Raw genomic sequence first — 24,864 nt, forward strand, 5'->3', positions numbered from 1 at the left:
GCAGGGGGCACATTAACATCTCATAAATAACTGGGACACAATCTATTATCCAGCAGACTCAGTGGATACAAATCACTTTCTGAGAGCTCCATGGAAAGTTAACAATAGCAGTATAAAAAAGAAGGGGGGCTGTCTACTGTGGATCCGTATCCGCTGGCCCACGTCCCTGCTCTGGGATCGAGTGCGGAGCTTTGGACATGATCCCTGTTCTCAGCCTCATGCCTGCTCTCCTAAGTAGGCCGGTCTGAGGTCTGAGCTCCAGATCCACTGGGAGGACGCCAGGGAGGAGGAGGAGGTGGCGGGAGGGAGGGAGAGAGGGGGAGAGGGGGAACTTGAGGGGGAATGGAAGGGTCCGAGGATTGCACTGATTTGGGATTTGTTGCCACGGCAACCCCGCTGCTTTTTTTCCATGTTGAAAATGCAGAGCGCAGCAGGAGACTACATGCATGCTGATTTTTTTCCATCTCTCTCCATCTCACAACCTACAGCGAGTTTGCATTTTTTATCCCCTAAACCAGTCATCAACACCCACCACGATGTGACACTCACATCACAGAGTAGCCCTGACACAGTTGTGTGCTAAACAACATTTCCCACCTGTTTTCCTGGCAGTACAGTAAGCAGGAGATAGGGAGGTGGATTTGAAGGAAACAGGAGCTGGGAGGTGGGGAGTGAAGCATTATGGATGCTACAGTGCTGACATTACACATATGCTTCATATGGATTCTGTCCTTTTCCTGCTGTAGCCCTGGGCAGATAGTAACTGTGTCGATACTAAACAAGAGGTTTTCTAAAAGGGTATGAGTAGAGCTCCTGCTGTGAAGAACCACCACCCCCACAGCAGCCCTGCAATGCCAGACTAGCGCTCCACACGCCAACATCACTGCGGAAGCCTGTGCAATTGTCCCACTTTTGCTGGACGAACCAATCACACCACAGACCAGCTACAGGGTGACTTCTGTCTGGGCCACACACAGAAACAGGAAAAGCAAGGTCGCAACCTCTGAGTCACCCCTCCAGGGTCCAGTAAACCTCCTGCCATCACTGCCTGGAGGGAGGACGGGGGTCCTAGAAAACTCCCTTCTCTCCACCCCTGGTTGTCTCGCTCACAGAAGGCAGTGGAGAACAAGCGTGACTGTTGGCATGAATCACGGGTGAGCTCAGCCTTGCTTTTCTAAAGAGCAGCCTTTTCTCATCCTGGCCAAGACAATGAGGACATGAGTGAAGGAGCTGGCTCCATTATGGTGGCCTTGCATAAAGGCTGTATTGTGCACAGTATAAAGTGGGCTTTTTTCAGGAGACGCAGGCTGTAGCACCGTGCTGTGTGGTGCTGAGCTGAGCAGTGCTGAGCATGACAACCAGGCATGCATCACCCACACACTGCAGCAGGTGAAGCTTTACTTCTACTGTAAGATCTGTTTGAACTTCATCAAGGATAGCCACACAAAGAGTCTCATCATATTCGCCTCTTCTCTTTGCTCCTTTCCATTTGCACTGACGCACATTCTCAACGCACCCTGCTTTTACGCTCATCACAGATGTCACCTGTGACCGCAGGACTGAGCAGTGATGACAGACTGGTCAGTGCTGTTGAGCGAGTGTGTGAGAGGGGACAACAGACACCTCAGCCAGAGCCTATGGCCTAAAGAGGCCAGGACAGACAGGTGACACAGCAGCAGATCTCACAGGCAGTAAGATTGAACGCAGGCTGATTAGCACTGCTGCTATGGTTACAGCAGCTTGACTGACAGCCTTGCTCCTCTCTAAGCTTTCCCTGCGGCCAAGCTCTGCCTGCAGTCAGATAGTAGACAACCAAGTTCAATACTGCTACAGTTATACTGAGCTAATATGGTTTTCAGAAAGAACAGGTGTTACTGTTAAACCGCATAAAGATATATATAAACTGTGCTGTGAAGGCAATGTTCTTGCATATATGGCTATCTTTTCATGACAGGCTTTTTTCAGATTAAACTTGGTAAAAGATTTACCAAGAAAATAATTGCAGGCTCAATCATCAATGAAAACATGAACACTCAGTAGAGCACAACCGTCACCTCAATCAAGCTGCATTGAACACAAATATAAGCAGACCCCTAAATACACTTGATTTTCTTTCCATCTAGATATACAAATTGTTCTGTGGGAAACTGGCGAAAATGTCAAAAAAACACCCTGTCTCACAATGTTAAATTTGTTGGATCAGGCAGCTGATCCGTGTGTAATTTTAGTAGTTTTTGCATAATCCTGCTAAAAAAAACATACAAACACCAGTGAAAACGTAATAACCGTTACTTGAAGCCCTTAAAGTACCTGTGATTTTTTTCCACATCTCATTGTTACATCTTCTGCTTGTTACTGATAAACTTTCTCGGGTTTCCCAGGGTGTCATAGTGGAAACAATGTGGCTGAAACAAAGACCACATTTACCAAAGTCCGACAAATCAAGTGATGCAGTAATTTTTAAAGCAAACTTCAGGTATGTAGTGAGATTGGCTGTTGTTTAAGCCATCATCCACTAACTAAAATGATCAAGAGAGGATAAGCATTAAGATGCGGGTTGCTTTCTACGTATAACACCAAACCCTGTTAATTTCCAAAACTACTCATATTACTCACATCTCATGTTAAACAAGTACAGATATTACAGAGTCACAGACATTTGTCAGATAACTAATACCGCAATTTTTATGAATTGTAGGTTCACATATGTACATAATGGGGGAAAGCTTGAGATTTAAATATACAAGTGCATCCAGAATTGCATGGAATTAATATTGATTAAAAAACTCTCTTCCAGAAATATGTCAGGAAGAGCTTAACAATGTCTCTGAAATTAAAAACACCACTTACTACACGTGATAACACAGCTGAGTTTATGAATGGGATGAAAAGCCAGCATGAATTGTGACAGATAAGCCTTGTGGACGCAGCTGGTTCATAGCAGGGTACTGAGATCAACAGATAAGAGCCTGATTTTATCTGGCAGCCTGCGGCGGGATCCTGTCACTCCAAGATGATGATGATATACATTACAAACATTATCCTGCTTTTGAAAATCAAAGTAAAAAGCAAAGTTTTGTAGGAGATCTTTAGTGGATGAAATGATGGTCAGAACAAACAATGGTAGAGACTGAATTATGGAAACTGCAGTCAAACTAGACATTGGGTGTTAATTTCTTTCCTGTAAATTTGCATTTATAGACCAGATTTGCAGAGTAGTAGTAGTACATTTAAGTGAGTTTCTAAATAAAAAGACGTCCGGATTATCACAAACTACGGTTTGGCTCCTTAAAGAGATAATTGATGTTGTTTGATTTGTGTCTGGACATCATGTCACCTGCTGTTCATTTGTGAGCAGAGCATTAGCATCAGAGAGAGCGACAATTAGCCTCCTCTCACTGCCTGTCTGTGCTCATCCTTGCACCAGCAGGTCCTGATAGCCTTTCATGGCAGTTAAAAGGGAATAATGGGCCAAACTGCTATCTAACAAGGGCAGATGGCAGGATGGGGTTGAGGTTATCAGAATATCGGTGTCCATATCAAACTGCAAACACAAGCAACTTTCAGAAGCCATTGTAGTGGTTTTAAAAACATCAAAATTTCTACTCTTGTCTGCAGTTTCTCATTATACATTGAGTCTGAAGTAAAGGAAGAACTGTGGAAAACTTGCTTACACCATGCTTTAAATTAAATGGAAATTTGATAATATCATTAACAAGGGGCCTGACAATAATTTCAGCTGTTGAACAGTGGACTACTTTCTCTGTCCCTGATAAGAACGAAACCCACTGAGCGTGAAGTGCAGCGAGCCTGGGGGTTTCCAAATTCAGCTAATTAAAAAACCAAACACGAGGATTAAACATTTATTCTTTTATTAAACCAGGGAGAACTTAATTATGAACACTGCACCGCACCTAAAATATGTGATCCTGCTCAAGTGTAATAACGTTGGTGTGGATGAAGACGCGACTACGTCTGCTTCCAAATAAAGACTAAACAAGTTTCAAACAGCGTCCTGCCAAGAGTGATGGGAAAAAGGCAATATTATTCCCTCACCTGTTTCAAACATTAATACTGCAGATGACCCAGATATGTGGTGTCAGGTTATTACTGTATAACTCAATCAAAAAGGTTCTCTGCCAGCTGGTTCAACGCTGGAGGGAGGGACGGGGGAGGCAGAGGTCATTGGTACCACCACAGCAGGCACTTCCAGATTCAGACGGAGATAGAGAATCGGGGGGTGAAAGTGGAAAAACTTGCAAGCAGCAGCATTTGTCTTGGGAGGCAACTGCTTGTGAGAGGGCCGGGCTGCATGCCGGTGCCAGGATTCTTGTGTTAATGCAGCAGAGAAAAGAGGAAGAGTTTGTATTCATGGCTATCTATAGACAGGAGTGGTGCCTGTGACATAGCAGCTGCTCCCCAAAGACTGGTGACACATTAACCTTCAGCCAGTTGTCTTGGCCTGCTGCTTCAAACTGACCTCTCTCTCACACACACAAACACTTAATTAGTAAACGAAAGGAGGGACACGGAATAAAAAGTAGCCAAAAAGTCAATGAAGTTTTGGTTTTTGTTGTTGTTTTTGTCACTGCATTTGAAGCTCTGGCAAAAAAAACAGCCACTTGTGTGTATGCTCACACACACACACACACACACACACACACACACACACACCCATACTGGACCATCATCTGATCTCTACTGGGACTCTGGGGATCAGCCCCACGTTGCTACAGCTGTTTCACAGCGGGTTAGGTTACCCTGATACCGCCATCCCGAAGGTCTTCACCAAGGGAACGACCCCACGTCAAACCAACACACGGCTGCACTCACATACCCCACCACCCTCCCCACAGATCCCTGCCCTCCTGCATGTACCAGGCTCAACACACAGTATTTTGAGCCCAGAACAGACACACACCTTCTGAAGCTCACTTACTGCAGAGAAGCTTGACAGCTTGTGGCTTTCAAACTGAAATCGTTTCACAAGAAATGAGAGAAAGTGCTTTGACAGCTCTTCCAATCAGCCGTCAGCAAAACAACATCAACTACATCAGTACTTTTTCTGGTTCCGACCAAAACATTTCTGCAGCATGGTATCAAAACCTGTCACGTTTTTTGATCAGACGATTTCTCTTATAATCATATTTCTGCTGCGAGGCAATGTTTGATTTTAAGAAGTTTGCGTTCTTTTGCTACATTAGAAGAAAAGCAATGCTATAATGATATAAGATACAAGGCATTTAAAAAACATTGTTTTGATTTCAGTGATGAAACTTAGGTTTCATAACAGCAGACACAATGTTAAATGAAATAATCCTAGTAACAGTTTTTTCATGCAAGTAGAAATTATTCAATATCATAAATAGATTCCTGACAAAATGATATAACTGTTATTGACAGTTGAAATTATTAAATGATAAATTGATTAATCAATCAACAGGAAATTCCTCAGAAACGTCTCTTCTCTTGTTGTTATTGATGAAATGTAAATATCAACGCAGGGCTGCCGCATTAGTTTTAGCTGATAAACTTTAGGTAATGGAAAAATACCTGCCTAATTATTTCAACCTAAACTGGCAGGACAGGGTTAACAATATTTTTGAATCAATGTGTGCTCTCAGAAGGAAACAGCCATAAACACATGAGAACAACATATGTGGCAATAAACATGGTCTCACACTGAAATTAACTTCCTTCACCAGTTTGCCATGACAATGCCTCGCTCTAAAACAATGCTGATTTCCTACTGGACATCCTGCAGGCTGCACACACTCAAACACAGAGAGAGAGAGGCAGATGAACTCCCACAACCGGACCTATGTGAAGGGGGATTCGTTGAAAGCTGAGATTCCTGGAAACTCTTTGCTCACACTGTTTCCTGCGAAGGCTGCTGAGTCCGGCCTACCTGTCTGTGCAGTACTATACCTGCCTGCAGCTCTGTGTGTGTGTGTGTGTGTGTGTGTGTGTGTGTGTGAGTGAGTGAGTGAGTGAGTGTGTGTGTGAGTAAGAGAGTGTATGTCTGTGTGTGTGTGAGTGAGAGAGTGTATGTGTGTGTGTGAGTGTGTGTGTGTGAGTGAGTGAGTGTATGTGTGAGCGAGTGAGAGAATGTGTGTTTGTGTGTGAGACAGTGAGTGAATGTGTGTGTGTGTGTGTGAGAGAGAGAGAGAGCTTCGACTGGCCTGTGAAACTATTTGGACCAGAAAGACAGGACACCCTGTGTAATGTGGGTCAGTGAGTGTTTTGGTAGCAACTATGCAAGACGATACACGCAGAGCAGCAGTTCCCTATTCTTTCCTCTCACGACAGCCTCGTTGACTTTAGTGACAACAGCCAGTTCGTGTTGCTGTGGGACATTTAACAACACGACTCGCACTAATGTTTAACTCCTGTGGCCGCCACTGATAAACCTGAGTGAACGTGGCTTCCTGCTCAGTGTAGCTAACCCAGCAGTTAACCTGTGCGGCTGAGCTGCGGCCATTGACCGGTGAATGGGACAAAGTGAGCCGAGGACCGTGGGGAGAACACTGCAGCGTTGTTCGGCTCGTTGTGTTGTTCACTAAATGTGTCTTGACTCAGCTCGGCCGTGTTTCTCTGCCATACATCCACACAAGCTACACCGACAATGTGAAACAAAAACCAGAGCTCTCACCAGAAACGATGAGCGTTGCTCCGACCGGAGTCCCCGACCTCGGAGCTTCTCCTCAGGCCGGACGCCGTCTTTCCTACCGTTGTTCCCCTAAATTAAAATACAATAAAGCGGGTGAGCAGCCGCTTCTTCTTCTTCTTCTTCTCCACCTCCTGCTTCTTTGTGGTGTCGTGGAGCTGGAAGCTACTTTCTGCTCCTCGCTGTCGCTTATGTCCGCGGGGTTGTTGTTGTGTCGCCCGGCAGCATGGCTCCTCTGCGGGCTTTAAAGTTTCCCTCCCGGTAGAAACAGACAGGAGGCCCCGCTCTGCTCTGCCCTCCTCTCGGTGTGAGAGCGTGTTTAAACCCGGAGAGACCTCGGCAGTGCGGCGGACGATGTGGATGATGTTGGTCTGAGTGCGAGTCCTCCGCTGCCACCACAGTCCCCGTGCTTGCAGGCGGGAAACAGCGCCACCTAACTGTCGCTGCGAGAAACGACGCGGTGGCGGCCACTGCAGCCCCACAGCGGCCCCTACTGGAAAAAGCGCTGTACTGTGCACTCGTACAACTCAGCTCCCAATACAAAGCAACTAAAAGTAAAGCGGGCCTGTAATGACCCCCCCCCCCCCAGTTTGTGCTGAAACTGTCTGCACTCATTCATTTGAATGGAGATTACAAAATAATAGGAACATGTTTGTCAGTAATATATTAATTAGAAACACAGAGAAAGTAGTCATCATATTGAGTTATTGAGATATTTTTTTAGAACAGGGGTCTCCAACCTTTTTTGCACCACGGACCGATTTAATGTAGGCATTATTTTCACGGACCTGCCTTCAAGGTGCGGCAGATAAGTACAGCAAAAATAAAATAACACGACCTGGGCTTGTTTCTCTGCAACGAGTTGGTCCCATCTAGGGGTGATGGGAGACAATGACACCCGCAGTGTGTTCCTTATGTCCAGTCTGCTCCGTAATTTTGTCTTGGTTGCTGTCACTGCAGAAAAGCCCGCTTCACAAAGATGGGATGTTGGAAATGGTAGCAGGGTTTTCAGTGCTCTTGTGGCTATGTCAGGAAATTCTGGCTTGGTTTTCATCCAGAACATCGGCAAGGTTGTTGTCTCAAACGTACGTTTAAGGTCACCGGTGAGCTGTCCTCCAAAATCCCTGCTCATGTTTAAAACATGTCAAATATCCCTCTGTCCACTCGCCCCCCCCACAATTCCAGTTTGGCTTTGAATGCAGCTACTTTATCTGCCAACTTGAACACAGTTGTCATTTTCCCCTGAAGTGACAGATTGAGTGATAACACCAAAAGATATTAAGTTACTAACCTATTGAATGAGCAAGTCGCAATTTTGAGACGCAGAGAAAGTAAATCATCATATTGACTTAGTAATATATATTTTAAAGACAGAGAGAAAGTAGTCATCATATTGAGTTATTAATATATTTTTAGAGACAGAGAGAAAGTAAGTCATCATACTGACTTAGTCCGAAATTTATTAGAAGATACACCATACAATGGGCTGGGATTCGAGCTACCAATCTTCTGGTTTGTGGATGAAAAACAATATCAACAAAAACTCATCAAGCTTTTCTTGTGAGTTTTTATGAGTCCTACACACTGAACTTTTCAATACTGCAGTCGCTCAGGCTGATGGTTTCAATGTGATCAAAAGAAAGAACACCATTTACATCAGGCCCTATATTTGAGAAAAAGAGAAAAACTATGTCAGTACAGTCAATGAATTTCACAACTCTTCAAAATTAAAAAAATGCTTGTGTACGATACAATCAGGTAAATTCAAAGTGTTGGACTCAGTGTCGTAAACGTACGTGTCTTTTGTAGAAAAGGATGTAAGCATTTTTTTTAAAATGCTTACACATGGACTGCCCAGTTGTACGTGTGACAGTATTGTCATCGTAAATGACCCATTGGTCAGTGGGATCATCTTCAGCTGCATCACGCTTGACCCCTGCACTAATGTAGTGTCCTAAAAGGAGACAAATCACTGTTACAAAAGGTGCTCTGATGTGTGGAGGTTATGAAAGGTAACAATTTTGTGACCAGGACCGTAACATCAAGACAAATATTTGCATTCTTTTATGGAGAGAGGAGAATTACGTAGCACTCAACTGGGCAGTTCCAGGGAAAATGACAGATGTAAAAAAAACACAGCAACTTCATTCAAATATCCTAATTTACAATAATAAAGAACTGAAAATACAACCATCTATCTATAATATGCCTGAGGACCTGATAGAGGACTGCAGAATGTGACAGTGTGACACTGTGTGATTAACTAACCTGAGTTTGCATTGGCTCCAAGGTGGCTGATGACACTCACTAGACTGTACCAGCCCTGATCCTGAGAAGGCAATGGGTAAGAACTGTTAGTGAAAGTCCCTCACATAAAACCCCAGTACACATTTACCAAATGTTGACTTTTTACTTGGAGTTAGGTGAGTTTTTTTCTTACCTGGGTGGACGAGATAGTCAGCTCCCTGGAAATATTGATCGGGTCGTGAAGTTTCTTCGGGGTAAAAAGCGGAGTGAAGCAAAAACGCTTCACGTGCAGGATCAAAATTCTGCAGACAAGAAATAGAAGAAAGATTATTTAATATTTTTGATTGATAAAATTACTCAATTTCAATTTAGATGAAATGAACTGGTGAAAACATCATGAGGATTATTCTACATTAAATTTCTGCCAATAGATCCATCTCACCTAAATCTTACACACTGGACCTTTAAAGTAAAATCGGTTTGAAACTACATACCATGAAACTAAAAGTAATCAATACTTGATTTTTATTGTGATGGAAAACCAAATAAGTGAGAGTCTGAGAATGAAATTTACACATTGTGAGGAAATGATTGTCCTTATCCTGTGAAAAATGTCAAGTAAACTTGATGTGTGATTAAGGAATAAAGTATCCGTTGTGATCTAACTGTGGTGGATGTGATGCCACTTACCTGGGCAGGGTATCAAAGCTGTAGCACTGGGTGGAGTTTGTGCCACCACAGACACAATTGCATTCCAACTCTGTCTTCTGAAAAACAATACAGAGATGATATGTTATCAGTGATATACGGGGTGTGTGTGTGTGTCAGAGAGAGAGATAATTGTGGTCACATGGTTGTGAATTAAAACTGAAAGACAAACAACGTCCAAACTTTGATGTGTCTCATTCACACCGACCAAAGACTCAAATGATAATATGCACAAATGGAGAGTACCATAATGAACTTTGTTTGTTTGTGTGTGTGTGTGTGTGTGTGTGTGTTGATGGGATGACAGGACTGGACAGGGACAGACGTGACTCACCAGCAGGTAATTATCAAGCATCTCTTTAACTGATTCTTGAGGTACCAGGTTCAGAGACAGGTTGTTGAAGACTTCCTCATTCATAGATCTCTGTCCACATCTGCAATATAAAACAATGTGCATGAAATTACAGACGCAATAAACAAGAATAAAATAAATGTGTTTTATCTTCATTGGGATTTACTTCATGCACGCCCGGGTGCTCTTCATCTTGAACATCAGGTGCTTCTGGATGGGGCATACGTAGATGTCTGCCATACCGGGCAGTCCTGTAATCACGGGGCATAAACTTCGGATGTGATCCAGAAAGGACGTCAGAAATTCATGAGCATCCTGCAAAAGGAAAGACGCAGAGGGTTCAATGCAAGAGGAAAAACTATCAAGACGAAAAAGAAACAAGACAAACCTTCAAACTAGCCAACACACCTTCTGCCCCATGTCCAAGAACTCTGCATACCTCTTGCCCACTTCCATTTTGAAGGCAAAGAGGGCCTTGAGTTTGTTTCCATTATTAGGGGAGCGGTGACACCTCACTATGTTCATGAATGCACTGTAGAGGGTGAGAAAGAAAAAGGAAACCTCTGTTATCACCACTGACAAAAACACACACATCAGATTTGTGTTTGTTTGCGGTGTGTCGTGTACCTGAGAAATTCAGCTTCGGGATCCAACTCCCACATGTCTTTTAGAACCCTGATGTCTCTGGTGAACTCTGTCAGAGTGAGCACACTCTGGAGGATGGAGTTCATGTAGCAGATTTGACTGGGGTTTGGAAACCTGTCAAGGATGAAGGTGTTTGACAAAACAAGTTGAATTTACAAAACTTGCATAAGTGAAAACATCAAGTGCTGAGGTTTTTCTAGAATTGAAGCTCGAGTATGTAATCAAACAGCCGGTGATCAATGATCAGCTGATTTGATTTCTTGTGTGTGTGTGTTTATGCAGATTTACTCACCCAAGACTTTCCTCACAGTCCAAATCACTGCTGATGTCAGAGGAGGGACTCCCAGAAAATACATGACTGGTAAGAGGAAGACACACACACACACACACACACACACGTCAGTAAACATGACAGACATGAGTGTAGCATTTATTCTCAATGAACCCTTTGCTGACTTAAAGGTACGGTGTGTAGAATTTAGTGGTATCTAGTGTTGACGTTGCATGTCGCAGCTGAACACCCCTCACCTCTCTACCGGAGCTTTAAATCAGGATCTGTCTAATAAAATAATGACTAAACTGAACAAGATTACAATCTGATCAGACATCCAAACGCCAGTATGTGCTTCTACTATGGCCACAGTTCAGTTGGAAATATTGAGTTCTTGTTTACAGAACTCCTCCTGTTACTGTCTTTGGTTTTAAATGTCAACTTGTAAACTGTGTAGTGTGTAGTGATGTGTAATGAGTGTCTTTACTTGTTGTTAGTCTGCTGAGAGGGACTCTGCTCCGCCTTCTTTGAGTTCTTTCCCACTTCATTCTGATGGAGGAAAAATAAAGTCTCATGGTTCAATATTACAGTTACACACTTGTTTTGTGATGAACATGTCCACACTGGTGAATGTGTGGTTTATTTGAAGCTGTAAAACTCTGTGGGAGACTTACTTGTATGATGCTGAGATCTTTGAACTCTTGTACCCCGCTGTCTTTCACTATGTTCTGTCCAGCACATAGTTTTAAAGTTGCTGGAGTATTGGTGGAGTCACCTCTGTTGACAGACACAAATACACTACAGTTCTCAATGTGGATAAAAATTCTCTTTAAAAAATGTATTTAAAATTTTTCTTTTTGATAAAATAATTAATCTTAAAAAATCTCCCTTGGTGGAAGAGTACATGTGTTTTCTTTTTTACCCTAACCTTTCATAGACTGTTTTACTTAGGTTAACCCGCAAATGTTCATGTGAGACTCAGCTTGCACAGAGATATCTGACAATCCTTTTTTTTGGTAGTGGAGGCAGGTACTGATCAATGATCAGCTGATTTGATTTCTTGTGTGTGTTTATGCAGATTTACTCACCTAAGACTGTCCTCACAGTCCAAATCACTGCTGATGTCGGAGGAGGGACTCCCAGAAAATACATGACTGGTAAGAGGAAGACACACACACACACGTCAGTAAACATGACAGACATGAGTGTAGCAGTTATTCTCAAGTGACACCCTTAGCTGACTTAAAGGTACAGTGTGTAAAATTTAGTGATATCTAGTGTTGACGTTGCATGTTGCAGCTGAACACCCCTCACCTCACCCTCTCCTTCCAAACATGAAAAAGAACCTGTGGTACCTTCAGTTGTCATAAAAACTCAAAAGATGTTTAGTTTGTCCAGTCTGGACTAATGTAAAAAACATGGCCGCCTCCGTGGAGAGGGTCCCCTCGATGTAAATATAAGGTATTTAAATATAAAGGGTCTTTTCTGGTGTAAAGAAAACTACAGTTCATACAATTTAGATGAAACGAACTAGTGAAAACATCATGAAGATTATTGGACATTACATTTCTGCCAATAGATCCTTTCACCTAAATCTTACACACTGGAGCTTTAAATCAGGATCTGTCTGATAAAATAATGACTAAACTGAACAAGATTACAAATCTGATCAGACATCCAAACGCCAGTATGTGCTTCTACTATGGCCACAGTTCAGTTTGAAATACTGAGTTCTTGTTTACAGAACAAGTCTTTGGTTTTAAATGTCAACTTGTAAACTGTGTAGTGTGTAGTGATGTGTAATGAGTGTCTTTACTTGTTGTTAGTCTGCTGAGAGGGACTCTGCTCCGCCTTCTTTGAGTTCTTTCCCACTTCATTCTGATGGAGGAAAAATAAAGTCTCATGGTTCAATATTACAGTTACACACTTGTTTTGTGATGAACATGTCCACACTGGTGAATGTGTGGTTTATTTGAAGCTGTAAAACTCTGTGGGAGACTTACTTGTATGATGCTGAGATCTTTGAACTCTTGTACCCCGCTGTCTTTCACTATGTTCTGTCCAGCACATAGTTTTAAAGTTGCTGGAGTATTGGTGGAGTCACCTCTGTTGACAGACACAAACACACTACAGTTCTCAATGTGGATAAAAATTCTCTTTTAAAAATGTATTTAAAATTTTTCTTTTTGATAAAATAATTAATCTTAAAAAATCTCCCTTGGTGGAAGAGTACATGTGTTTTCTTTGTTACCCTAAAATTTCATAGACTGTTTTACTTAGGTTAACCCGCAAATGTTCATGTGAGACTCAGCTTGCACAGAGATATCTGACAATTCTTTTTTTTTGGTAGTGGAGGCAGGTGCTGATCAATGATCAGCTGATATGATTTCTTGTGTGTGTGTGTTTATGCAGATTTACTCGCCTAAGACTGTCCTCACAGTCCAAATCACTGCTGATGTCAGAGGAGGGACTCCCAGCAAAGACATGACTGGTAAGAGGAAGACACACACACGTCAGTAAACATGACAGACATGAGTGTAGCAGTTATTCTCAAGTGACACCCTTAGCTGACTTAAAGGTACAGTGTGTAGAATTTAGTGATATCTAGTGTTGACGTTGCATGTTGCAGCTGAACACCCCTCACCTCACCCTCTCCTTCCAAACATGAAAAAGAACCTGTGGTACCTTCAGTTGTCATAAAAACTCAAAAGATGTTTAGTTTGTCCAGTCTGGACTAATGTAAAAACATGGCCGCCTCCGTGGAGAGGGTCCCCTCGATGTAAATATAAGGTATTTAAATATAAGGGTCTTTTCTGGTGTAAAGAAAACTACAGTTCATACAATTTAGATGAAACGAACTAGTGAAAACATCATGAGGATTATTGGACATTACATTTCTGCCAATAGATCCTTTCACCTAAATCTTACACACTGGAGCTTTAAATCAGGATCTGTCTGATAAAATATTGACTAAACTGAACAAGATTACAATCTGATCAGACATCCAAACGCCAGTATGTGCTTCTACTATGGCCACAGTTCAGTTGGAAATATTGAGTTCTTGTTTACAGAACTCCTCCTGTTACTGTCTTTGGTTTTAAATGTCAACTTGTAAACTGTGTAGTGTGTAGTGATGTGTAATGAGTGTCTTTACTTGTTAGTCTGCTGAGAGGGACTCTGCTCCGCCTTCTTTGAGTTCTTTCCCACTTCATTCTGATGGAGGAAAAATAAAGTCTCATGGTTCAATATTACAGTTACACACTTGTTTTGTGATGAACATGTCCACACTGGTGAATGTGTGGTTTATTTGAAGCTGTAAAACTCTGTGGGAGACTTACTTGTATGATGCTGAGATCTTTGAACTCTTGTATCCCGCTGTCTTTCACTATGTTCTGTCCAGCACATAGTTTTAAAGTTGCTGGAGTATTGGTGGAGTCACCTCTGTTGACAGACACAAACACACTACAGTTCTCAATGTGGATAAAAATTCTCTTTAAAAAATGTATTTAAAATTTATCTTTTTGATAAAATAATTAATCTTAAAAAATCTCCCTTGGTGGAAGAGTACATGTGTTTTCTTTGTTACCCTAACCTTTCATAGACTGTTTTACTTAGGTTAACCCGTAAATGTTCATGTGAGACTCAGCTTGCACAGAGATATCTGACAATTCTTTTTTTTGGTAGTGGAGGCAGGTGCTGATCAATGATCAGCTGATTTGATTTCTTGTGTGTGTGTGTTTATGCAGATTTACTCACCTAAGACTGTCCTCACAGTCCAAATCACTGCTGATGTCAGAGGAGGGACTCCCAGCAAAGACATGACTGGTAAGAGGAAGAATCACACACACACGTCAGTAAACATGACAGACATGAGTGTAGCAGTTATTCTCAAGTGACACCCTTAGCTGACTTAAAGGTACAGTGTGTAGAATTTAGTGATATCTAGTGTTGACGTTGCATGTTGCAGCTGAACACCCCTCACCTCACCCTCTCCTTCCAAACATGAAAAAGAACCTGTGGTACCTTCAGTTGTCATAAAAACTCAAAAGATGTTTAGTTTGTCCAGTCTGGACTAATGTAAAAACATGGCGGCCTCCGTGGAGAGAGTCCTCTCGATGTAAATATAAGGTATTTAAATATAAAGGGTCTTTTCTGGTGTAAAGAAAATTACAATTCATACAATTTAGATGAAACGAACTAGTGAAAACATCATGAGGATTATTGGACATTACATTTCTGCCAATAGATCCTTTCACCTAAATCTTACACACTGGAGCTTTAAATCAGGATCTGTCTGATAAAATAATGACTAAACTGAACAAGATTACAAATCTGATCAGACATCCAAACGCCAGTATGTGCTTCTACTATGGCCACAGTTCAGTTTGAAATACTGAGTTCTTGTTTACAGAACAAGTCTTTGGTTTTAAATGTCAACTTGTAAACTGTGTAGTGTGTAGTGATGTGTAATGAGTGTCTTTACTTGTTAGTCTGCTGAGAGGGACTCTGCTCCGCCTTCTTTAAGTTCTTTCCCACTTCATTCTGATGGAGGAAAAATAAAGTCTCATGGTTCAATATTACAGTTACACACTTGTTTTGTGATGAACATGTCCACACTGGTGAATGTGTGGTTTATTTGAAGCTGTAAAACTCTGTGGGAGACTTACTTGTATGATGCTGAGATCTTTGAACTCTTGTACCCCGCTGTCTTTCACTATGTTCTGTCCAGCACATAGTTTTAAAGTTGCTGGAGTATTGGTGGAGTCACCTCTGTTGACAGACACAAACACACTACAGTTCTCAATGTGGATAAAAATTCTCTTTTAAAAATGTATTTAAAATTTTTCTTTTTGATAAAATAATTAATCTTAAAAAATCTCCCTTGGTGGAAGAGTAAATGTGTTTTCTTTGTTACCCTAACCTTTCATAGACTGTTTTACTTAGGTTAACCCGCAAATGTTCATGTGAGACTCAGCTTGCACAGAGATATCTGACAATTCTTTTTTTTTGGTAGTGGAGGCAGGTGCTGATCAATGATCAGCTGATTTGATTTCTTGTGTGTGTGTGTGTTTATGCAGATTTACTCGCCTAAGACTGTCCTCACAGTCCAAATCACTGCTGATGTCAGAGGAGGGACTCCCAGCAAAGACATGACTGGTAAGAGGAAGACACACACACGTCAGTAAACATGACAGACATGAGTGTAGCAGTTATTCTCAAGTGACACCCTTAGCTGACTTAAAGGTACAGTGTGTAGAATTTAGTGATATCTAGTGTTGACGTTGCATGTTGCAGCTGAACACCCCTCACCTCACCCTCTCCTTCCAAACATGAAAAAGAACCTGTGGTACCTTCAGTTGTCATAAAAACTCAAAAGGTGTTTAGTTTGTCCAGTCTGGACTAATGTAAAAACATGGCCGCCTCCGTGGAGAGGGTCCCCTCGATGTAAATATAAGGTATTTAAATATAAGGGTCTTTTCTGGTGTAAAGAAAACTACAGTTCATACAATTTAGATGAAACGAACTAGTGAAAACATCATGAGGATTATTGGACATTACATTTCTGCCAATAGATCCTTTCACCTAAATCTTAACACACTGGAGCTTTAAATCAGGATCTGTCTGATAAAATAATGACTAAACTGAACAATATTACAAATCTGATCAGACATCCAAACGCCAGTATGTGCTTCTACTATGGCCACAGTTCAGTTGGAAATATTGAGTTCTTGTTTACAGAACTCCTCCTGTTACTGTCTTTGGTTTTAAATGTCAACTTGTAAACTGTGTAGTGTGTAGTGATGTGTAATGAGTGTCTTTACTTGTTGTTAGTCTGCTGAGAGGGACTCTGCTCCACCTTCTTTGAGTTCTTTCCCACTTCATTCTGATGGAGGTAAAATAAAGTCTCATGGTTCAATATTACAGTTACACACTTGTTTTGTGATGAACATGTCCACACTGGTGAATGTGTGGTTTATTTGAAGCTGTAAAACTCTGTGGGAGACTTACTTGTATGATGCTGAGATCTTTGAACTCTTGTACCCCGCTGTCTTTCACTATGTTCTGTCCAGCACATAGTTTTAAAGTTGCTGGAGTATTGGTGGAGTCACCTCTGTTGACAGACACAAACACACTACAGTTCTCAATGTGGATAAAAATTATCTTTTAAAAATGTATTTAAAATTTTGGTTAACCCGTATATGTTCATGTGAGACTCAGCTTGCACAGAGATATCTGACAATCCTTTTTTTTATTAGTGGTGGCAGGCAGTCTTTCACTTACCTCTTGTGTGAGGCGAAGCTTCTTCCTTTGTCAACTGTTTTTGGAAAAGTTTTTTTCTCCTGTAGAGTAAAAACAAATTTCATGCAGTTGAATTGTCCAATATTATAAAAGAATATATATCTTATTAACTTCTAAAATCTATTCAATGTGAAACCTTACCACTGGTGTACCGAAGAGTCGGTCATACCAAGATGTCTGTCTGATCGGCTTGTGAGTGACAGTCTTGATGGCTGAGGGATTGTCTTTTTTGATGTCCTCTTTCGGTCTCTTCTTAAATAGCTTTTTAGTTTTTTCGATGAAGAGTTTATGCCAAGTAGTCTGTCTGATCGCCTGGTCAGTGACAGTCTTGATGGCTGAGGGATTGTCTTTTTTGATGTCCTCTTTCGGTCTCTTCTTAAATAGCTTTTTAGTTTTTTCGATGAAGAGTTTATACCAAGTAGTCTGTCTGACCGCCTGGTCAGTGACAGTCTTGATGTCTAAGGAATTGTGATTTCTGATGTCCTCTTTCGGTGTCTTCTTACGTAGCTTTTTAGTCTTTCCAGTAAAGAGAGGTTCATGCCTAGATGTCTCTCTGATTGCCTGGTCAGTGACAGTCTTGATGGCTGAGGGACCGTCTTTGTTGACGTCCTCTTTCCGTCCACTATTATGTAGGTTTTTATTTCTCACTGCTTCTGTGGTTGTAGCTGCTGGAACAATTGTGGAGTCATCTCTGCTGACAGACACAAACACACCTGCTGATTATTCTTATTCTACTTTGAACAAAGTTCTGGCTGTTGATAAAATCTCTTTTTAAAAGGACAAATCAACTCAAACCAGACCTTATTCTCACAGAGTGAAAGCAGTCGCAATTGGGTCTCAAAGCTTGAGTTTACGCAACCTCTAATTTTTAACGATAACAATACAACCATAATCTAGCACAGATGTGATGAGCGCTACTTTCGTTTTTTTCAGTGACAACCTGCTTGTTCCCCATTCTGACCCTGTTAGACATATCATCACATTTATTACAGGAGAATACTTCTCCTTCTCACTCAGAAGCCTCTGGTCCAGGCTCTGGTCATCTCACGCCTAGACTACTGCAACTCCCTTCTGGCTGGTCCACCCGCTAGTGCTATCCGACCACTGCAACTCACCCATAACTCAGCAGCTCGACTGGTCTTTAACCTACCTAAGTTCATTCACACTACTCTGCTCCTCAGCTCCAATAAGCCACACTATGGTTGACACCACAGGTACAACATTTTGGTCGTTCATGGTTACATATTCATGATCGTTTCACATCTAGCACATCTTCTCCCCTTATCTCCCATATTTCTGCTGTATGACCAAATCTTTGACAATTATAGAACATCATTGGCCTGGGAATATACTCTTTGACACTACAGCATAGAAAGCCAAGAGTCATATTTTTTGGGAGCACTTCCTCTTCAAACTCAAGCACTATTGTTCTGGTTTTTCTATTTCCTATGTCAGTGTAATGTTATTTTGTTCTTACCCTCTAAGTTTCTCACTTCTGCTCTTGAAAAGATTAGCGATGCTTAATAGAAAAGATTTCATGGTTAAACGTTGATTTGAGTTGAGTTTGCTGAAAAATATTTATCTGGCAACCTAAAGTTTATCTTTCTTCTTTGTGGCAACCCATGATAAGGGGCATTACTGCATTCCTTTATTCTTTCATTCAGTTGCTTTGTGGGTAGCCATAAAGCCAACATCATAGGCAGCACATTCTTCAGTTTAAAGGCTGCCAGTAGATCAATCCTATAGTTCAGTGTATTTGCTGAATTCTTTCATCCTATGAGTTATTAAGATATTTTTTTAGAGACAGAGAGAAAGTGGTCATCCTATGAGTTATTAAGATATTTTTTAGAGACAGAGAGAAAGTGGTCATCCTATGAGTTATTAAGATATTTTTTAGAGACAGAGAGAAAGTAGTCATCATAATGAGTTATTAAGATATTTTTTAGAAGATACACACTACATTTAATGCGTTCAACATAAATTTTTTGGGGTTCAGAATCATCTTGCCCAAGGACACTTATGCATGGGCTGGGAGTCGAGCTGCCAACCTTCTGGTTGGTGGATGACAAACAATATCAACAAAAACTCATCAAGCTGTTCTTGTGAGTTTTTATGAGTCCTACACACTGAACCTTTCAATACTGCAGTCGCTCAGGCTGATGGTTTCAATGTGATCAAAAGAAAGAACACCATTTACATCAGGCCCTATATTTGAGAAAAAGAGAAAAACTATGTCAGTACAGTCAATGAATTTCACAACTCTTCAAAATTAAAAAAAATGCTTGTGTACGATACAATCAGGTAAATTCAAAGTGTTGGACTCAGTGTCGTAAACTTACGTGTCTTTTGTAGAAAAGGATGTAAGCATTTTTTTAAAAATGGTTATACATGGACTGCCCAGTTGTACGTGTGACAGTATTGTCATCGTAAATGACCCATTGGTCAGTGGGATCATCTTCAGCTGCATCACGCTTGACCCCTGCACTAATGTAGTGTCCTAAAAGGAGACAAATCACTGTTACAAAAGGTGCTCTGATGTGTGGAGGTTATGAAAGGTAACAATTTTGTGACCAGGACCGTAACATCAAGACAAATATTTGCATTCTTTTATGGAGAGAGGAGAATTACGTAGCACTCAACTGGGCAGTTCCAGGGAAAATGACAGATGTAAAAAAAACCACAGCAAATTCATTCAAATATCCTAATTTACAATAATAAAGAACTGAAAATACAACCATCTATCTATAATATGCCTGAGGACCTGAATGTGTGACACTGTGTGATTAACTAACCTGAGTTTGCATTGGATCCAAGGTGGCTGATGACACTCACTAGAGAAGGCAATGGGTAACAACTGTTAGTGAAAGTCCCTCACATAAAACCCCAGAACACATTTACCAAATGTTGACTTTTTACTTGCACGTGATCGTAATCTCAGTAATTGCTGGATATGTCAACACATGCCAGCATCAATACACTCTTCAATGTTTAATCCAATCCCATTCAATAAAGCCGACTACGAAATGTTCAATTGGAATGACCTTGCTTCAAGATTCAAAGATGAGGCAAACGATTGCTACACTCCAACCTACCACGTAGACTTTGCAAGGTCCACCCAAAATGCAGACATCGCTCTATACGTCGCTAAAACAGTTAATGACCAATATCTGCCGAGCGGATTTAATTGCACCACACTGCTCCGCGTCGCTCATATGCAAATGTACGTAGAGATAAGTTTCAATTATCAAGTCCAAATAATACTGGCTCAGACAAATGGTTCAAAACCTTCTGAACACCAGGTGTGTGTTCCCGAGCCATATTCTACCAGTATTCTGGTTGAAGCTTTAGTATATGTGCAACCATGGTTTGGCACTAGGTCCATAGGTTCAGTTAAAATACAGATGCGTAACTGTTCAGATCCCCAGCAGAGTGAACAAACACCCGAACGAGATTGCCGAACCTACGTGCCCCCTGTATCCATTCAGGAGCTGCATAATGTTTCTTTATGTTTCCGCGTAATAGGGAAAGGATATGAGGATTGGGGACAGAGCAGCTGTAACACTGTAATAATCCCTCACATAAAACCCCAGAACACATTTACCAAATGTTGACTTTTTACTTGCACGTGATCGTAATCTCAGTAATTGCTGGATATGTCAACACATGCCAGCATCAATACACTCTTCAATGTTTAATCCAATCCCATTCAATAAAGCCGACTACGAAATGTTCAATTGGAATGACCTTGCTTCAAGATTCAAAGATGAGGCAAACGATTGCTACACTCCAACCTACCACGTAGACTTTGCAAGGTCCACCCAAAATGCAGACATTGCTCTATACGTCGCTAAAACAGTTAATGACCAATATCTGCCGAGCGGATTTAATTGCACCACACTGCTCCGCGTCGCTCATATGCAAATGTACGTAGAGATAAGTTTCAATTATCGAGTCCAAATAATACTGGCTCAGACAAATGGTTCAAAACCTTCTGAACACCAGGTGTGTGTTCCCGAGCCATATTCTACCAGTATTCTGGTTGAAGCTTTAGTATATGTGCAACCATGGTTTGGCACTAGGTCCATAGGTTCAGTTAAAATACAGATGCGTAACTGTTCAGCTCCCCAGCAGAGTGAACAAACACCCGAACGAGATTGCCGAACCTTCGTGCCCCCTGTATCCATTCAGGAGCTGCATAATGTTTCTTTATGTTTCCGCGTAATAGGGAAAGGATATGAGGATTCAGGACAGCAGCTGTAACACTGTAATAAATGTCACTCTAAAGCAGTCCCCACTACCTGAGAGAGTGTATCTAGTTTGTGGAGAACAGGCCTATCGTTGCATGCTAATGAAGAGTTGCATGGTGTCTGTTATTTAGCGTATCTAATTCCCATGATCAGAGAGATAGAATCCGCAGAAATAGCCTTGCTGTATCCTCCACTACACAGACACAGAAGGGAAATTACTCCAGCTCAAGAAGTATCCAGCCTCCTTTTTCCTTGGTATGATATGTATACATCCCAGCAGGAACTTAAGTCTCTATCTAAAGTCTTAGAGAGGCATCTTAATGTCTCATGTAGAGCTGAATTGGCTGAAAATAAAGAGTTGCAGGAAGTCAAAATAGTGGCCTTACAGAACCGCATGGCACTTGATCTCCTGTTGGCAGCGCCAGGGGGAACCTGTAAACTTATAGTTACTGAATGTTGCTCCTACATCTCTGACGCAACAGCTGAAGTCCTAGACATGGCACATGACACAGCAGGAGGCATCAAAGAATTACATGATAATCATTGTTTCACTTTTGGGAACTTTTCAGGTGTCTTTGGGTGATGGGGGTCTGGGCTGGTCAAATTCTTAACTACCCTTGTTGTCACACTTCTCCTGCTCATCCTCTTCTGTTCATGTTTGGTTTCAATAATCAAGATGATACTTAATCTTGCACCTGTCTCGAGTAGAGTAGTTAGCGCAGGGTCTTTTTGTTTCACTTTTAGTTGAATAAGTGACATTTTTGGCCTCTGTCAGTAGTTGCATGTGATCTGTGACCTCCGTCATGAGCTCCTTTAATGCCTTGGTTTTTGAGGGGATCATCATAAAATAAAGGTTTGCTTTATAAATGCCCTTGTTGGCCAGAAGACGGAACTCATGGGCACATGTAAGAAGTGATAAGGGTGGTACAAAAAAGGGGTTTTCATTTACCTCACTGATTGTATGAATTGATCTTAACTGAATGACAAGTTCAAAGAATAATGTTTGTGAATTTGTGGTTTTTTTTTAAAAGTCATTCAAATGTTTTTGATTTGTTGTTTAATTGAGAAGGATTTTGTAATGCATGATGTTGGATCTGTTCTGAAGGGGCTCCGGGCAATCTGAAAATGTATTAATTAAGGGTAATGGTAATCAGGATTGATCTTATGATCAATGAGGCGATTGTTATGGAATTTTCATAGACACTGTCTCTTGTCCTCTCTGGGGCAGAGTGCAACAGGCTGTTGTGTTTGGGAAGTGCGAGAGCTTGGCGAAGGTCAAAGCCTTCACTCCCTAGACATCACAGATATGAGACTGCGTAAGCACGCACTACTGTCTCCATAACTAGAAAATACATTTGATTGTTTAGGAACAAGCACACCCATAGATTAAATGATCTGTTGGGGTTTAAAGTGTGACTGCAGGAAAGCAGACTTCACAATATGAGAGAGCATCATGCACAGATGTTGTATGGATGAATTCTGATTTTCTCTTTGGCCAAGCTCAATAAATATTTCAGCATAAGACGTCAAAGGGTTCCTGAACGCTTTCTTCATTGATGAGTTGACCATTGGTCCGCAGATTTTCCACCACAGAGACAAAGAGAAAGTTAGTCATCATATTAAGTTAGTAAGATATTCATTACAGACACAGACAAAGTAGTCATCATATTAACTAATTAAGATATTTTTTAGAACAGGGGTCCCCAACGTTTTAGGGGGAGTTAGGTGGGGTTTTTTCTTACCTGGGTGGACGAGATAATCAGCTCCCTGGAAATATTGATCGGGTTGAGAAGTTTCTTCGGGGTAAAAAGCGGAGTGAAGCAAAAATGCTTCACGTGCAGGATCAAAATTCTGCAGACAAGAAATAGAGGAAAGATTGTTTAATATTTTTGAGAAGACCCCCTCGATGTAAAGAAAACTACAATTCATACAATTTAGATGAAATGAACTGGTGAAAACATCATTACTTAATCAATACTTGATTTTTATTGTGATGGATAACCAAATAAGTGAGAGTCTGAGAATGAAATTTACACATTGTGAGGATTGTCCTTATCCTGTGAAAAATGTCAAGTAAACTTGATGTGTGATTAAGGAATAAAGTATCCGTTGTGATCTAACTGGTGGATGTGATGCCACTTACCTGGGCAGGGTATCAAAGCTGTAGCACTGGGTGGTAGTTTGTGCCACCACAGACACAATTGCATTCCAACTCTGTCTCCTGAAAAACAATACAGAGATGATATGTTATATTTAATTATTATTTAATTTTTCACTGTTACTGTCAAATTTGCACAATCCTCACCTTATTCACCTCATTCGCCTTGTTTCTGCCTTATTTTTAACATGTTCATAGCCTTATTGTATTTTATGTAAATATTGTATTCTTATGTAAATTTGGTCGGTATTCCAGAAAGGACAGCACAAGAATTTCAATTCATAGGGAAACGTGTTCTCTGTGTATTTGACAATAAAATCTTTGAATCTTGAATCTATGATGAACTTTGTTTGTGTGTGTGTGTGTGTGTGTGTGTGTGTGTGTGTGTGTGTGTGTGTTGATGGGATGACAGGACTGGACAGGGACAGACGTGACTCACCAGCAGGTAATTATCAAGCATCTCTTTAACTGATTCTTGAGGTACCAGGTTCAGAGACAGGTTGTTGAAGACTTCCTCATTCATAGATCTCTGTCCACATCTGCAATATAAAACAATGTGCATGAAATTACAGACGCAATAAACAAGAATAAAATAAATGTGTTTTATCTTCATTGGGATTTACTCCATGCACGCCCGGGTGCTCTTCATCTTGAACATCAGGTGCTTCTGGATGGGGCATACGTAGATGTCTGCCATACCGGGCAGTCCTGTAATCACGGGGCATAAACTTCGGATGTGATCCAGAAAGGACGTCAGAAATTCATGAGCATCCTGCAAAAGGAAAGACGCAGAGGGTTCAATGCACAGAGGAAAAACTATCAAGACGAAAAAGAAACAAGACAAACCTTCAAACTAGCCAACACACCTTCTGCCCCATGTCCAAGAACTCTGCATACCTCTTGCCCACTTCCATTTTGAAGGCAAAGAGGGCCTTGAGTTTGTTTCCATTATTAGGGGAGCGGTGACACCTCACTATGTTCATGAATGCACTGTAGAGGGTGAGAAAGAAATAGGAAACCTCTGTTATCACCACTGACAAAAACACACACATCAGATTTGTGTTTGTTTGCGGTGTGTCGTGTACCTGAGAAATTCAGCTTCGGGATCCAACTCCCACATGTCTTTTAGAACCCTGATGTCTCTGGTGAACTCTGTCAGAGTGAGAATAGCATTTATTCTCAAGTGACACCCTTAGCTGACTTAAAGGTTCAGTGTGTAGAATTTAGTGATATCTACAAGGTGATATTTACCTGTATCCTTTTACTGTG

The 24,864-nt window shown here is 41.2% G+C and overlaps 3 protein-coding genes across 12 annotated transcripts in view; all 3 read right to left on the minus strand.

Moving 5' to 3' along the window:
- Positions 1-7,094, minus strand: part of LOC109624545 (cyclin-dependent kinase 17-like) — a 29,341-nt gene extending 22,247 nt beyond the window's left edge. For both annotated transcript variants that reach the window (XM_020079297.2, XM_069528090.1), the window contains exon 1: positions 6,653-7,094. The gene's annotated coding sequence lies outside the window, so the exon portion shown is untranslated. The remainder of the gene's footprint in view (positions 1-6,652) is intronic.
- Positions 7,095-8,092: 998 nt separating this feature from the next.
- On the minus strand, positions 8,093-20,361 carry LOC109624286 (uncharacterized). 9 transcript variants are annotated; one of them, XM_069528076.1, is made up of 27 exons: positions 18,668-20,361; positions 17,332-17,884; positions 17,173-17,231; positions 16,900-17,023; positions 16,713-16,774; positions 15,979-16,044; positions 15,558-15,660; positions 15,374-15,432; positions 14,647-14,712; positions 14,229-14,352; positions 14,045-14,103; positions 13,313-13,378; positions 12,894-12,996; positions 12,710-12,768; positions 11,979-12,044; positions 11,565-11,688; positions 11,378-11,439; positions 10,912-10,977; positions 10,602-10,733; positions 10,383-10,506; positions 10,141-10,289; positions 9,957-10,056; positions 9,605-9,681; positions 9,108-9,216; positions 8,936-8,996; positions 8,464-8,621; positions 8,093-8,330 (listed from the first exon to the last, which is right to left on the minus strand). In XM_069528076.1, the coding sequence occupies exons 1-27, from the start codon at positions 18,727-18,729 to the stop codon at positions 8,319-8,321; spliced, it is 2,805 nt and encodes a 934-aa protein (XP_069384177.1). In that variant the 5' UTR covers positions 18,730-20,361; the 3' UTR covers positions 8,093-8,318. The 9 variants fall into 9 exon arrangements, with proteins under 9 accessions (XP_069384177.1, XP_069384175.1, XP_069384181.1 ...); XM_069528074.1 differs by having other exon boundaries at positions 12,707-12,768; positions 18,668-20,360; XM_069528080.1 differs by having other exon boundaries at positions 12,707-12,768; positions 16,900-17,002; positions 18,668-20,358.
- A 1,458-nt stretch (positions 20,362-21,819) lies between these two features.
- On the minus strand, positions 21,820-24,863 carry LOC109643060 (ubiquitin carboxyl-terminal hydrolase 37-like). The gene is made up of 7 exons (XM_069528546.1): positions 24,681-24,863; positions 24,462-24,585; positions 24,219-24,367; positions 24,035-24,134; positions 23,581-23,651; positions 23,180-23,288; positions 21,820-21,927 (listed from the first exon to the last, which is right to left on the minus strand). The coding sequence occupies exons 1-7, from the start codon at positions 24,713-24,715 to the stop codon at positions 21,820-21,822; spliced, it is 696 nt and encodes a 231-aa protein (XP_069384647.1). The 5' UTR covers positions 24,716-24,863.
- Position 24,864: the final 1 nt, after the last annotated feature.

Source organism: Paralichthys olivaceus, chromosome 7 (assembly GCF_024713975.1).
Source record: "Paralichthys olivaceus isolate ysfri-2021 chromosome 7, ASM2471397v2, whole genome shotgun sequence".
NCBI lineage: Eukaryota > Metazoa > Chordata > Actinopteri > Pleuronectiformes > Paralichthyidae > Paralichthys > Paralichthys olivaceus.